We start from the raw sequence: 14,857 nt of genomic DNA on the forward strand, positions 1-14,857 counted from the left end.
CCTCTTGTGACATTCACCTTATGGGAGGAGCTGAGTGCTTGCAAGTTTCCAAAACAGGGTTGGACAGGAAGATGGTTTGACCTGCCTCCGAGTTTGTTTGAATTGGAACTATTTCAGCCACTAATTCTTCCCCCAACTGAACTTAACCTGGAGCTGAAGGAACTCTTTTTGATTTACCTAATCTGAATGAAGTGTTATATATTTATGTTTCTTTGATGTTCTGTTGTTGTTGTTGTTAGTTGCGAAGTCGTGTCCGACCCATCGCGACCCTAAGGACAATGTTCCTCCAGGCCTTCCTGTCCTCTACCATCTTCTGTAGTCCATCTAAACTCACGCCTACTGCTTCAATGACTCCATCCAGCCACCTCATTCTCTGTCGTCCCCTTCTTCTATTGCCCTCAACCTTTCCCAGCATTTGATGTTCTACTAAAACCCTTATTTTAATGTTTAATAGAGCCAATTTGGTCTTGTCCTTAGGGCACCAGGTTAAAAAGCAAGAGACCGTGAGTTCAAATCCTGCCTTATGCATGACAGTCAGCTGGGTTATTTTGAGCCAGTCACTCTCAGTCTAAAACATCTCACAGTTGTGGAGAAAATAGGAGGAAGGCGTGTTGGATCTATTCGCTGATTTATTTGTAAAAATAATTTTAAAGGGTAGGATACAAACAAATTCATGGATGGAAGGAAGGATGGACGGACGGACAGATAGATCTATATAGATAGGTAGTTCTGTTAAAAACTCTGTGCCAGCTGAAAATAGGGAGCAGCCCTTCTGCAGCCTGGGAGTGACACCACAAAGTACCTTGCCTGGGGAGGAGAGACGTAGACAGAGGAGGACCGCCCAATCCTTCCTGGACAGGATCAGCTTGTTCCAACACACAGCCCCTTCCTAAGGCCAGGACAAGAGGCTACAGGAGGGATCTGGGTCTCCTGCTCTGGTGCTGCTCTTCCCAACCTGGCCTGCCAAGACAGGCAACTTCTCTGCTGCAGCGTCTAGAAACTGAAGGCAAAAGGTTGGGTGCTTCATGACTGCCTTCGTTTCTCCACTGGGGTTTCCCAGGAAATCCCCCAGTGAACCCAAACTCCTTCCTTAGGAGTTGCCGCCTGGCTTCTTGCTACAGCATCAGTCACTATCTTCACATCCTGCTTCAGAAAGGAAAATGCCGAAGAGAAAGGAATTGAAATTGTAATCTCAGCAGGGGGGGGGTCCAAAGCCCCACAGAGGTCAGTCACTGCCTGTTCCCCTCCCCCACTGCAAGCCAGCCTTCTAAATTGTTTCATAGAAATCTTGTCTGGTTGAGCTTCAAGAGCTCCTCACCATGAGAGATAGCAAGCCAGGAAGACGGTTGGCTATCAATACTCACTAGCCACAATAAGGCCCCAGGCAGCCATGAGTGTAGCTGAGTAGGCAGCCATGTGCACATAAGATAGTGGGCAAGTGGGCAGGAAGAGCCCTATTTTGACTTCTGGGCTAATTGGAGCTGAGGAGCCAGGTTCTCCTCAAAGTGACACAGCCCCAGCAGGGAAGATGGGGCCGGGAGCTCACTTGCCTGTGCCTCGACCGCTCTGATCTGGAGGAGGCAGCACCAGGCCAGCCCCCGGAGAATCATCTCAGGGACAGACAGACAGACAGGGCCTCTGTCCTGAGTGCCCACTCTGGAATCATCTGGATGGCAATCCACTGGGGCCAAGGCTGAGAAGTGCTTGCCAAGAGATGTGGCTGCCAACGTGGTGGTTTAGAAACCATGTTTTTGGGCTGAGTACTTCAGTTAATCAGCCACTCAGGGTTTATTCTACAATCATGGTTTAGCATTATGCATGAACTGGCCATTATGTCTTCTTTCTTTGAAACTTGTAGCCCTTGTGAGTTTGAACATGGCACATTTGGGATAATGTGGAAGGCTCACAGAACAGAGACCCTACCTCAGAGATCTAACAAACTATGACACTTTTGAAAAACACCTAGAAGATTTCTCATTTGTTTTTTAAAAATCCAATTTCCAGATAGAACCATTCCCTTCTGGTCCTACGGGTCTGTTATGACTACAGACTGAGCCTGGGGCCTGCAGGAGCCTTTTTACCAGAGGCAGGGGGCAAAGTACCTGAATGTATTATTCCTTAGATCTCCTTGAAAGCCATTCTTTGCTCGGACAGGAGGGAAATGAATGCCCCCCAGGAAGAAAACCCTACAGGGAGGGGTCTCTGTGGGGCTAGACACCTAGTCTCTGGATGCTGACCAGGGACTTCCCTCCCCCAGCAGAAGGGAATTTGGGGGTGCTCCCTCCACCTGGGTTTATGTTCGCCTTCCCAGTTCTCGGCAGGAAAACTGGGCGATCCGGGATTCAGAGAACAGCCGGTTCTTCCCCAGGATGCTACAAGTGTCAGCCATGGGCTTCTCCGTTTGGCAGTGGCTACCTGCAGCCCCGGGGTGGGTGGGGGTTTCACCCGCGGGGAGGCGATGTTCTGGGGCTCGGCCACTTTCAGCCTAGAACTTTCGAAGGAAGGGCATCAGGGCGATGCTCCAGGCAACTGCCTCCTCCTTCCTCTGAAGCTCACCTGCAAACCGATTCTAAGCAACCGTCTCTTGAGGCTGAAGCCACTGAGGCTGAGTGCGAAGAACCTCGGCCACCTTGTTCCTTGTGGTGGGAGCACGAGCAACCTGGGCCCCCTCCCCTCCCTCCCTCCCGCTTGCTGAGAGAGGACAGTCCCGAAGCCACCCATCTGCCCCACGCTCGGGCTTCGGCAGGTTGCCGAATTTCAAAAATAAAACCAATGGCAGAACAGTCTTTGGGATTCAGAGTTACTGGATTTCTGCTTTGACTTTTAGAACAAAAGTATTTGGCGAACAGTGATCCCTTCCCTGCAGAGAAGCCAGGTGCAAAGTAGGCTGGCTTTGGGGGCAGTCAGAGCTGATGCATCAGGCATTTTGGTGGGTGGCTTCTCCCAGGCCAAAAAAGCTGGGGTCCATTCAGCGAGACATCAGCAGGCAGATTTTCATCTTGAAGAGCACAGGAGGAAACCTGGTCATATTTCTATGAGAAAAGAATACTTGGGCTAAACCTTCTAGAAACTTCTGCCTTGGGCCCCTCCCAGCCTGCTCTGCATCAGTCAGAGGCACAGAGTCTACTGAAACCCAGGCCGGTAATCCTCCAAGAGGGTTTGGAAAGCTTCCCCAATCACTGACCTCAAGTGAGCACTTCTCTTAAAGTCCAAAGATTCTGCAAATGCATCTGCGGCAACTGTGCCACCATTTCTGCCCTGAGGGGCTTGCCAGAAGCCCTTGCTGGCAAAGGCAGAAGCATGATGTGCGGGGTGGGGGTGGGATCTTTTGGGCTTCTTCCTACAGGGCCCAGACCTACCTTTCAGGATTTGGTCCAGGTCTGCAATGAATGCTTCCAGTTTGTGGGTGTCACCTAGCTTAGCTACAAGATAAGATGTGATAGCTTATCAGTTTCCTCATCCTAACAAATCTTGATTGAATCAAAGATCAGAGTAAATTAAAGATTGGAATAATTGGATCTCGGCAATACCAAAAGAAAAAAAAAGCTAAACAAAACTTTCAGTCACATGGTGTTTATTCTGTCTTAGTCATGAAGGTCCATACAGGCTGGTGGAACTAGAGACTTAGGAGGGAGGGGGGAGACAGAGGGAGGGGAAGAGGGAGAGGGAGACATCCCAAGGAGTCAAATGGGTCCCAAGGGGGTCTGTTCTGACTCCATTTGGGGACTCGACCTTTCCAGGGACAATAAAAGAATCCCAAATTGTTGTTTCTGGTCCACAAATGGAAACACGGGCAGCTCCCCTCCGTTTGCCCACATCCTCTCCCCTTGCGCTTCAAAGTTGTACCTGTGGAGTCAGGAGTCTCAGAAGAAGCCACACCAGCACAGAGGTCCTCCTCCCTGCTGTTCAGGCTGCTGCTGGGAGAGATGCTTTTGCCTGCAGGGAAAGCAAAGAGAAAGGCTGCCTCAGCCGGTGGCCCTTTGTTCCCCCTCCCCTCCCCAGTCCAGGGCCGCTATCTTCAGCAAATGCTTGGAGAGGAAGCCGAGGAGGTAGCAGCTCATCGGCAGAACCAGTCAGGGGAAGTAAACAAGCACATTTAATCCTTTATTGGGCTTGTGCGCCTCTCGGATGGTTGCTGCCTTCAGCAGCAAAAGGAGAGAAGCGACTTGTGAAGGGGGCCCGCGCTTCTCCAGGGTTGTGTAGCGAGGCCGAGGGCCAGAAGCAGAGCCGGGCACTGCTCTGGCTTGGCTTGGCTTCTCTCCACCAGGATCAGCGCAGCGTCCGAGGGATGCGAGCTCGGCCGGGGGAAGAGAAGCGAGGCGAGGGCAAAGAGCCCGGTTGCCCAGCAGACTCGGCCCACGCCCCGGCGCTCACCTGCCGCCGCCATCGCCCCTCCACCCCAGGCAGCCCCGCAGGTACATTTTCTTCCCCAGGCCCCGGCCCGCGGAACCGGGCCGTCCAAGCGCCGAAAGCGGCAAGGCCTCCAGGCAGCTGTTCCCCACGGCTGCCCTGTCGGCCAAGGGGCTAGTCCCTGGTGAGGAAGCAGAGGTGGGGCTTCCGAGGGGGGAGGGCGCCCGATCCCCCCGCAGTAGAGCAAAAAAAAAAAAGTCGCTTTCCCATACCGGGAGTCGAACCCGGGCCGCCTGGGTGAAAACCAGGAATCCTAACCGCTAGACCATATGGGAGGTGATAGCAAAGGCTGTGCCACATCGCCACATCTGGCGCGGCCCGGGAGTTCCGCCCTTACCGAAGCCTCCCTCTGTAGAGGCAGCGTACCCATAGTGCCGCCTGCCGGCCTGCAGAGAGAACACCAATCTGGGCTTCGACATCCCCGCAACGTCCTTTGCACGTGAACAGCAAACCCGGCCTTGCCGCCGCGGGGAACCGTCATTCCCTTCGCGCATAACTGCTTTTCCAGGCAGGGCTCCGGAGAGCGCGGCACCCTCAAGAAGCATGGCTCCTGCGGCTTCGCACGGGAGGGTCGCTCTAGGCGCTGCTGCCTCCGTGGTCGGCGCGTCGCGTTACATCACCTGACCGAAGGAGGGCGGAGTCTCCGGCGCGGCGACGGCGCGGCTCACGTGACCGTCCCGAGGCGCCGCGGTGGGCTGGGCTGTCCGGAGCCGGGCGAAGGCGGGCGAGCGACCCACGCGAGGCTGGGGCTGTGAGGCCTTCGGGGAGCAGGACGACGACGCGGAGAGCCTGCTGCTCCCGCGCCCCTCGGCCGCAGGGCAAGTCCCGAGCACAGGTGGGGTTGCCCGCCCGCCCCGCTTCCGCACCCGCCCGGGGCCGCCCCCGCCGCGCCGGGTCCCGTCCGGGGAGGGCCGCGGCGGCCGAAGGGAGCCTCCCGGGAGCCGGCACAGGCCGCGGGTCTCCGGCCCTTGCCGCCCCCTGACGCCCCCTGCTCCCCCCGTGTCTTTGCAGGCGTGGGATGCCGAACGCAGCCATGAAGAAGAAGGTAGGCCGGGCGGGCGGGCCGGGGGGGGCGGGGGGCGTCTCCGCAGCGGCTACGTTGGCTCTTCTCCCGCCGCCCAGGTGCTGCTGATGGGGAAGAGCGGCTCCGGCAAGACCAGCATGCGGTCCATCATTTTCGCCAACTACATCGCGCGGGACACGCGGCGCCTGGGAGCCACAAGTAAGGGCTCGGCGGCGGTTGCGACTCGCGGAGCTTTGCTCGGCGGCGCAAAGAAGGCGCTGTGGGTGAATCGCCGGTTGCGGAAGCGGCTTAAGAAAGGGCAGCGGAGCCCCCCAGACACGCACACACCCCCCACCTGCAACAGCTGCTTTCTTTGGCTTAGACTTAGCGTCGTGTGAAGGGAGCGCTTGCGTGGACTTGAGCAAGTGGGGCTCATTCAGCAGGCCGTGGTTATTCAGCAAACCTGCTGTTCTGTGCTTTACCACAGGTTCCTTCTGAGGCTGCTGGGAATGGTTTCACATCTCTGTAATTCACTTCTTATCTTTTTCTCCAGTTGACGTGGAGCATTCACATGTTCGCTTTCTGGGCAACCTGGTATTAAATCTTTGGGACTGTGGCGGGTAATTATTTTCTCTGCCCTTCCCCTACTTTTGGGTCCAAGGGCACTTCTAGGAGGAAGGATGGCCCCAGGAGAGCAAGCGCAACCGAGATCTCCAGGGAGTTCAGAAGGGGCCTCCCTGCTGGGAGATCAGAGCAGAAGCAGGTCTCTTCTCCAGATATGGGGAAGGAATCCCCTCTCCTCCCCCAGGAGTGTGTCCCCAGCTGAGAGCTCCTCCTCTCTTCCTCTTTCTGTCTGACTTGGTCTTTGAGGGTGGCTCTTCTCCTTCCAGCCAGGACACCTTCATGGAGAACTACTTCACCAGTCAGCGTGACAACATCTTTCGCAATGTGGAGGTTCTTATTTACGTGTTTGATGTGGAGAGCAGAGAGCTGGAAAAAGACATGCACTACTATCAGTCATGCCTGGAGGCCATTCTCCAGAATTCTCCCGATGCCAAGATTTTCTGCCTTGTCCACAAAATGGATTTAGTACAGGAGGATCAGCGTGATCTGGTGAGGGTCAACCTCCAGGTAAAACGGGAGGCATCGCTTTCGGTCAAAGAGTTCTGGCAGGAACTGCAGCCTTTGGGAGGTAACAAGGCCATCCTCCCTCCTGGTTTTCACTCTGGGTGTGCACTGCTGCACCTGGTGGGGTTACTGCAGCTCCACTTGCTAAAGCATCTAAGCTTTCCTCTTTCAGAAACTGCTGCTTTTCCATTTTCCTTTTGCTGTAGGCTTCGCCAAAATGTCTGTTGCCTCTACCAACAGCTGAGGGTGCAATGAGAGTCTGCAGATGACACAAGCTCTCCAACTGCAGAATTCCCTGAGTCTGGCAGGCAACTGCGAGCGCAAAGGCCTGACTCCGTTTTTAATCAACTCTGGGAATTTTTTCCCTTTTTCTCTGAAGATTTCTTGCTGAGGCCTTTCCAGTTTGCCCCCTTTTCCCAGTAGCGGTGGCCTTGCTGAGATGACTGTGATCCTCTCTCTCAAAGAGGGCAGCTTCATTGGTGGTGCTTATATTGATTGGGGGAATTTGTCTTCTTTCGTTTATTTTGATTAGATTTTCAAGGAACGGGAAGAGGATTTAAAGCGGTTGTCCCGCCCTTTGGAATGCTCTTGCTTCAGAACATCCATCTGGGATGAGACCCTCTACAAGGTTTGTGCTTCCGTGCCATTATGGTCGCTAATCATGACCAAGTTATAAGCCAGGAGCTGGAGGAAGCTTGCTTAGCTACAGACTGTAAAAGTGGGGGTTTCAGTTTGTGAGCAGTAGGTAATCCTCCTGCCTCATCAACAGCTTCTCAAATCCCTCTGGGCTGTGGGGTAGCAGAGATGAAAATTGGGCTGTTTTGTCCGGAGGCGAGTCCCTTACTTCTAATGGGCGCTTTCCTCCGTTTGCTGACTGCCAAGAGGAGAGTCCTGCTGCTCTCTTCACTTTGGGTCGATCTCAGGATGGGACAAGAGTTCAACTGTCTTCTGTGCTTCCTCTTTGGCAGGCGTGGTCCAGCATAGTCTACCAGCTTATTCCTAATGTTCAGCAGCTGGAAATGAACCTCAGGAATTTTGCTCAGATCATTGAAGCTGATGAAGTTCTTCTGTTTGAAAGAGCCACATTTTTGGTGAGCAAGAAGATGGACTAGTTTCCAAGGGTGGAGCCCACCTCGGGCACGGGCTGGGGAGGGCTCCTCCAAGCCTCCCACATGTCTTGCTCTGGTTTACAAAAGTGGAAGCCAGGATGTTCCCTTGCGAGAATAGGCCTCCATCCATTCTGGTAGTCTTGTGGTGGGCGTAGCTTGAACTCTGGTTCTCTCTGGCGCTTGGAGAACCATGGTGCACAGCTCTACTGGGTGGTAAAGCTCCTCCATACAAGCTTGTGATGAGGACTGTATCCACTCGCTCCTTTGTCCTCTGTGGCTCCGCCACAGTGGTTGGTGAGTATGGATTGGGAATACCCTCTTGGGCCCCTGAAGGCCCAGCGTAGCTTGGATGCTTCATCTTTCCCCTGGCTGGGAGTTTGGTCCTCGGCTGAATTCTTGCTCGGCTGAGAAAGCCGGCCTGATGCGTTCACGCCTCTTCACAGGTCATTTCGCACTACCAGTGCAAAGAGCAGCGGGACATTCACCGTTTTGAGAAAATCAGCAACATCATTAAGCAGTTCAAGCTGAGCTGCAGGTGAGAGCACAGGTCTGTCCCAGAGAGCTCCTCTGCGTCGGCCAGGGCCACCGGGTGGCCTCCAGACCCGCCAGGCTGGGCGGGGCTCGTTTCTGCCTAGAGAAAACAGAGACTTGCACCCCCAGACTCGGGAGGCTGCTTCTGGAAAGATTCATTCCCCGTGCCCGCTGGGCAGGCCAGCCCGTATTCTGCTTTTTTACCACTGATGTCCATTGCCGTTCTCGTTGACCCCATGGGATTCCTGGAGCCCATCCAGGCCATTTTATCTCAGCTGTTCTTGACTGACAAGGAGGCCTTTCATTGGGGTGGGGCTGCCTTTCTCTGGAGTTCATGAACAAGCAAAGGCCTCTGCGTCATCAGAGTAATGTGGGGAGGGAGACCTGAAGAGTAAGAGGGCTGTTTGGGATGGAGCAATTAAGATTCTCCCCTCCTTTCTCTCTCTCCCCCACAGTAAGTTGGCTGCATCTTTCCAGAGCATGGAGGTGAGGAATTCCAACTTTGCTGACTTCATTGACATCTTCACATCCAACACCTACGTGATGGTCGTCATGTCGGATCCTTCCATCCGTAAGTTGGAGAGCAGAGCTGTTCTTGCTCGGGCTGACCTTTGGGGGCGCTGCCTGTGGCCCTCTGGAGGAAGATTGTTTCACCTAGGCCGGGCTGCTGTGCTGGAGGGGTTTCTGGAAGGAGGCCTGCCCTTCCTGTCCCAGACCCGTCCGGTCATGCGGATGGTCTCACCTCATCCCTCTTTTCCAGCTTCTGCAGCAACACTGATAAACATCCGAAATGCCAGGAAACACTTTGAGAAGCTGGAAAGGGTGGATGGCCCCAAGCATAGCCTGCTGGTACGCTGAGCTCCTCTCTGGCTACGGCAGTGGAAACACTCTCTTCCTCAGAGACTTCAACCATGGTGGCTGTTTTGTGGGCTTTGAAATACGTGCACTGCTTTCCACCGCTCTCTTCTTCTTTTCACCTTGGATGCTGGTCTCCCCGGGGGTGTTGGGCACATGGTGGACCTTGTGGACCTGCTGCTTCTGCCACCACCAAAGTGGTGTGGAAGGTCCAAATGTCACGGACATCATAACCCTTTCCTAGTTTCCCATTCTGTTCCAAATGACAATAAACTACAAACTTGGGATACTTGCTATTTTATCAACAAGTTGCTAGAGTACGTTTATAATCTTGTCTTCAATCATGACAATAAAATTTTGTTTACCAAGGACGTGTGGGTTTCCAGAGCTCCACGTGTGTGTTTTTTCCTCTCCCCCTTCCCCCCCACCTGTTGTGTGCTGCAGAGGTGAACCTGAGCCTCTGCCTGGAAGTTTGGTGTTTTTCCAAGAGCCAGTGTTGGGCCGTTCCCAAGAATACTCCGGGAAGGCTTGCCAACTGCCTGAGGACCAGTCCCAGCAACCAGACCACCAAGTCCATGGAGGACTCCTGGGGAGCTGGAGCCAGTTCGGTCTGCGCCCTGAGTTCTTTCTTGCACATAAATAGTTTCAAGTATTGCATTGATTCTATTTGGAAGTCCATTCCCCACCTGATTAGGACAAAAGTTATGGAGATGATCCAGCTCCGCATGGGGGTCCATCTGGTCAGGAGCAGCTGAGGTCTGTGGCCTGGGAGTCTTGCCTGCTAGGGAGAAATGGGTGGATTTGCGGACCTTCTCAGCTCCAGGTGGCCCTTCTGTCTCATCTTAGGGGGCTCTGCTAGAAGATCACAGCTTGATGTGTACTTGTATTAAACCTTCCAGAGAGCTGAAGAAGCCACGTTAGGCAAACATATTTCAACCACTTCCTTCCTGTGCACTTCAGATAGCTCTGGTGATGATTCCAATGTCAGCAAGTGGCAACATATCACGTAACCAGGTGATGTGTGTGAATCTAGGTTACCCTCTTTCCTGAGGATTGCTGTCCTCTTGCTCCCCCTACCGCACTGCGTTGGTGGGCTTGATACCCTGGAATTCTGTACACAAGAGAAGGGGGTGTCCCCGTCAGCTGATGCAACAAGCACAGCTTGCTCTCTCGCCCTGGGGATCCTTTGCAGGCAAAACTCAACCCTGCTTCCGGCTGCCAACCACCCAGAAACCCACGTCATCTGCAGAGGGATTGCTGTGCAAAGCTTCCTGCAGCTGCACCAGAGCTGAAAGTTGCAGCATGAGCTAAAAGAAGCATGCTTCTTCCCCACAATCTGGGGCACTTCCCAGGCTCTGCCACTGAGATTAGGGCCAAGGCTCTCCTGAAAGGGGCTGAGCAGCCAACCAACCTGCCTCCTCCCAGGACACGTCCACTGAGCCTCTAAACCACCTGCGGGCGACGGATGGCCAGAGGACAACTTGGGGAGGGACCTTCCTGGCAGAAGAAGGGAGAGTTTGGGCAGGTGCCCCCCACCCCCATTTCCGCAGCAGGGACCCTCACTGCAGAGTTCTGGCCGTGCTCTTGGCAAATGGGGGAAAGTCAGGAATTTTCCCAAGGGTTGGCTGATTTGTAAGATGCTGGAGCGCTTCCCCAGCCTGCGTTTCACTTCCTCACAAGGGGAAAGGGAGGTACTCCCTCCCTGGCAGAGGAAGACCCCCAGAACTTGCTCTGGGATCAGTTGTACGCATAACCACTTTCCATCTGTTGCAACTGCAGTAACTGGCATGTATGGACCTGAACCAACTACTAGGTTGATGGGTTGTCAGAGGCACCTGCAGAATGCAGCAGTTTCATTGGAAAGGCCAGATGGCCATCACGGTCTTCTAGCACAAGCCTTCCCCTTATGTCCCTCACAGCACACACCCAAGGCACAGGAGCGGGGCATGTTATGTCACAAGGTTGCCACTTTCATTTTCTCATTTGCCCTCTGCAGACGCTCTGGGAGGCGTCTCACTTTCCCCCTTCGGGAAGGTGGAGGTTCTGCGTGGAGCCTTCAGAATGGCAGCTCAGGCTTTGAAGTGCCTTTGTAGCCTGCACTGCCACCCCGTGGCACAGTCAGCTCTGAGGCTCCTTCCGAGGATCTGCAGGAGTCAGCAAGAGATCTTGAGCCAGCAGGGAAGGTTCCCCCCTCCCCCATGGAAAAGAGGTCCTTGGCAGAGGCTGAGCTGCAATTACAAAACTGCTTTTGCTTGGACTGGCCTCATGTTCAGCCTGCTCAGCTGCCTATCCCCACCTTCCCTGGAACAAGGCAGCAACCACCTTCGCTCCAAAAGAAAAAGGGAAAAAAACTTTCCGGAGGGACCTGCTGATGCATCAGGATGCTTCACGAGCTGGAGGCTCGAGCTTAAACCAGGCTAAGCTCCTCTGGCTAGCAGCATAACCTCAGCCACTGGGATTGGCAGAGGTGCTTTATGGCTTCCTAGAAGCCCAGTTTAAAATTTAGTTGTGGAATACAGCACAAACCGTGCCTCAGGGTCTTCAGGATCCAGGCCACAGAATGTGGTGCATTTGAGGACAAAAATGTCTCTGGGATCAGTTGTACACATAACCACTTTCCATCTGTTGCAACTGCAGTAACTGGCATGTATGGACCTGAACCAACTACTAGGTTGATGGGTTGTCAGAAGTACACTGAGCCATTGCACCTACAATGGAACATCTCTGTCTATCCTACATGTGTGTGCGTGTGCACCCCCCCACATACACACACTTCCCTCTCCTGGTAAGTATAGGTGTGGTGCCAAGTCTCGTCTCACCTCTCTTAAAACAGTAGGATGCCCCAGAAGGCAGCAAGGCACAGAAATGCCATGGGGGAAATCACAACACTGGCTGGCAAAGGAGAATGTGGCACACTGGACTCTGGAGAGGGAAGAGCAAAGCCATCAGACTCACTGAGAGTGCAGAGGGACTGTGACCCGCTGTCCTTGGCGAGAGCAGTGGATAGCTGGGCGCAAAAGCTGCAGCACCAGGTTCCAGCTGCTCCTTGCCTGTGTAGCCCAGGCCCTTCTCTGCTTCCTGACCCGTCTCCAGTTTGCACAAGAGAGGATCCAGCAGAACAGAACTTGGAAGGGCACATCTGTTGCTATGGCAACCCTGGATAGACTTCAAGGCATAGGATTGGCTGCTGGTGATGTCACCACTTGCTCCTGCTGGACCACCAGAATTAAGGGAGTTCCTGTTTGCATCTCTCTGCCCCCACAAATGTCCGGCTGGTCCATTCATGTTGCAGTTATGCTTCTGAGGCGCTGCTTCCAAATTCAAAAAGTCTGCTTTGTTGCAAACAGCACCCGGGCGGAACGCTTCCCCACGGAGGCCTCACATGGCTCTTCAGCACAGCAGCACCTGGCTTGGCTGGCTTTGGAGTTGTCCAGGTGCGATAAGCCCAGGAAGCTCATTGGCTCTTGGATGGGGCTCTGCTGGATGCCAGGTAGATCATGCTGGGAAGAGAACTGGATGGTTGTTTATATCGACCTTTTCCAACCTGGTGCCCTCCAGATGGAATCAGAGCTCCAAGAATTCTCAATCAGAAGGGCAGAAAAGGTTGGATTGGATGGCCTCTTGGAGCTTCTCCAGTTGATGTTGGTATCCAAATAATGAAGTTGCTCAAATCTGCTTGTCTGCTTCCCTAATTAAAGAGGATGCTGTCAGCAGCCATGGCCCATTTGCGGAGTGCCCCACTCCACCCCAGCAGCAAGGAAAGCCCCCCTTCTTTGCCCCTGCCTAGAATTCATCACTGGGTCCCAGAAATGTCCTTCTGTGTGTAACACATTAAACCAGGAACTTGTGGGCTCTGCGTATTGTTCTCCCACACTGATGTCGACTCTTCTGCTTCTTGCCTGAGTTGTGTGGGTTTTCATGGCTCTTAATTTAATCAGAGAACTTAAGGGGCAAACTGAAATAAACAGGGAAGATCTCGTAGGCAACTATGTGATGAAAGCACATTTGGTACATTGACCAAAGGTTTCTTTAATGTGTGTGTGTGTGTGTGTGTGGGCTGCAACCTCTTCCTTCAGTTCTTCAGAGCAAAGGGACCAAGGTAAACTTAGGTACCCGCCGAGACTGAAACCAAGCTGCCTGTTCAGGCCGAGCCTGCCTCTCCTTGGCTGAGAAGTGGACTTTCCTCCAGAATCCAAAGCTGCCAAGGAAGCTCCGCCCAAGGGGACAGAGCCATCTCTGCATTGCCAAGGATGAGGCCTGCAGTTGACCTCCAAGCTGGCTCTCCCAGAGTGACCATCCTGCTTCTCCAGCAAAAGAACGGCTGCCAATCAATAAGAGTGCAACCCCCCCCCCCCGCCTTTCAGCAAACCTCCTCAGAACAACAGCTGGATAAGCAGGAAGTGAGGCCCAGAAGCCCTTTGGCCCAGCAGATGACTGGCTCGGCAGGGGGATTTTGGTTCCTGGTGGCTGCTTTCCTTCACAGGGAAGACCAGCCTCTGCAGCAGCCCTTCAGGCACAAGGCAAGAGAGGGTCATGTCTAGGAGGACGGGGTTCTGTTACAGTTCTGAGCAAAGGAACATGGTTCCTCTGTGTATTGTGCACCATGGGTTGCACAGTCCCATGCCACAGTCATCTGGAGGACACTGGCCTCCCTTCTGGTCCTGAATTGTTGAATGGAGGTCAATAAAAGTGAGGAAGAATGTCTTCATGTATGTATCCAGCCAGCCATTTCCCAGCTGTGGCACCAAGCTGTGAAGTCGGGAGGAGGGGAAGAGGACCCGGCTATGCTGCCCAGGAGTGGGACACCAACTTTCTGTCAGTGCAGCTCATTAAGACTCACATTGCCCAACATCTGGCAACGTGTCCTGTATTGGGGCATCCACTGTATTGTAGCCTCTTCCCCAAATTATCCTTGTGCTTGATTCTGCCTTTGAGGGTTGACTGCCAATCTGATGACCCTCTTCTTTGCCTCCCTGATCTGGCCATCTTGAGAAGATGAAGTCCTAGGCTGTGGCACTCTCTCTCTCTCTCTCTCTCTCTCTCTCTCTCTCTCTCTCTCTCTGTGTGTGTGTGTGCTGGCAAATAAGCCCAACAGTAGTGCCATCTTGCTCACACTATCCTCGTCTTCCTCTCTCTTCCAGATCCATCCTGTCCCTGATGCTCCTTCTTTCCCACCTCTTTGGAGGTCTCTCTCCAGAGTCGTTGGGGTTCAGGCTGGGCTGGATGGGGCTGGAGGAGCTTGTTTCCATGGGAAAGGCTCAAGGAAACTGCTGCCTCCAGTGTTATTTGCTGAGGTTGCCATGGAGAAGTTGGCAAGATTGGAGGGGAGCTGGTGCTGGACGATCCTGGAATAGCAGGTGTTCCCAAGCCACTCAGAAAATGGTGGGGACTAGCATGGAGGAAATGGGGGGCCAGCCCTTCCACGCAAAGCGGTTTGTTGCAGTACCTGCAGGATCTGTGGCTGCCGCCCGCCAGTTTCCTCTGTATCCCCAGCCAGCCCTTTCAGGACCTCCAACGAAGTTGAATGGTCCTCTGGGACAGGTCAGTGGGAAAAGCAGCAGTCCCCACCAAACCCCAGGAGGGAATGGCTCCTGGGCTCAGGGAGGCCAGCAGGAGCTCCGGTCAGGGGCCACTCAGCCACCTTGGCCTATTGGGGGCAGGGGGTGTGTGTTCTGCTGTCACAGTTCACAGAAGTTGACACAGCCAGTCTTGCAGGTGACGGTTATCTTAAGAAGCTGCCATAATCCATCAAGGTAGGTCATGCCAGAGGTTTCACCTGGCACCTTTTGCACGCAGTTCATCTGGCAGGGCGGCCAGTAGG

At 53.9% G+C, this 14,857-nt stretch overlaps 2 protein-coding genes across 5 annotated transcripts; one reads left to right on the forward strand and one right to left on the reverse strand.

The window, feature by feature from the left end:
• Window positions 1-617: 617 nt before the first annotated feature.
• On the reverse strand, window positions 618-5,024 carry LOC310646003 (uncharacterized protein; the record flags this gene model as incomplete). 4 transcript variants are annotated; one of them, XR_014493626.1, is made up of 4 exons in its annotated part: window positions 618-3,032; window positions 3,360-3,422; window positions 3,847-3,936; window positions 4,375-4,572. XR_014493626.1 is itself a non-coding variant. In XM_083372160.1 (4 exons), the coding sequence occupies 4 exons, from the start codon at window positions 4,889-4,891 to the stop codon at window positions 3,025-3,027; spliced, it is 276 nt and encodes a 91-aa protein (XP_083228286.1). In that variant the 3' UTR covers window positions 618-3,024. The 4 variants fall into 4 exon arrangements, 3 of the variants coding, with proteins under 3 accessions (XP_083228286.1, XP_083228285.1, XP_083228287.1); XM_083372160.1 differs by lacking the exon at window positions 4,375-4,572 and adding an exon at window positions 4,777-5,024; XM_083372159.1 differs by lacking the exon at window positions 4,375-4,572 and adding an exon at window positions 4,748-4,955.
• On the forward strand, window positions 5,006-9,407 carry LOC310645989 (ras-related GTP-binding protein A). The gene is made up of 10 exons (XM_083372140.1): window positions 5,006-5,245; window positions 5,422-5,455; window positions 5,533-5,632; window positions 5,967-6,033; window positions 6,304-6,526; window positions 7,074-7,169; window positions 7,510-7,632; window positions 8,094-8,185; window positions 8,637-8,752; window positions 8,942-9,407. The coding sequence occupies exons 2-10, from the start codon at window positions 5,429-5,431 to the stop codon at window positions 9,037-9,039; spliced, it is 942 nt and encodes a 313-aa protein (XP_083228266.1). The 5' UTR covers window positions 5,006-5,245; window positions 5,422-5,428; the 3' UTR covers window positions 9,040-9,407.
• Window positions 9,408-14,857: the final 5,450 nt, after the last annotated feature.

This window comes from Vipera ursinii (assembly GCF_947247035.1).
Source record: "Vipera ursinii genome assembly, chromosome: 12".
Lineage (NCBI taxonomy): Eukaryota > Metazoa > Chordata > Lepidosauria > Squamata > Viperidae > Vipera > Vipera ursinii.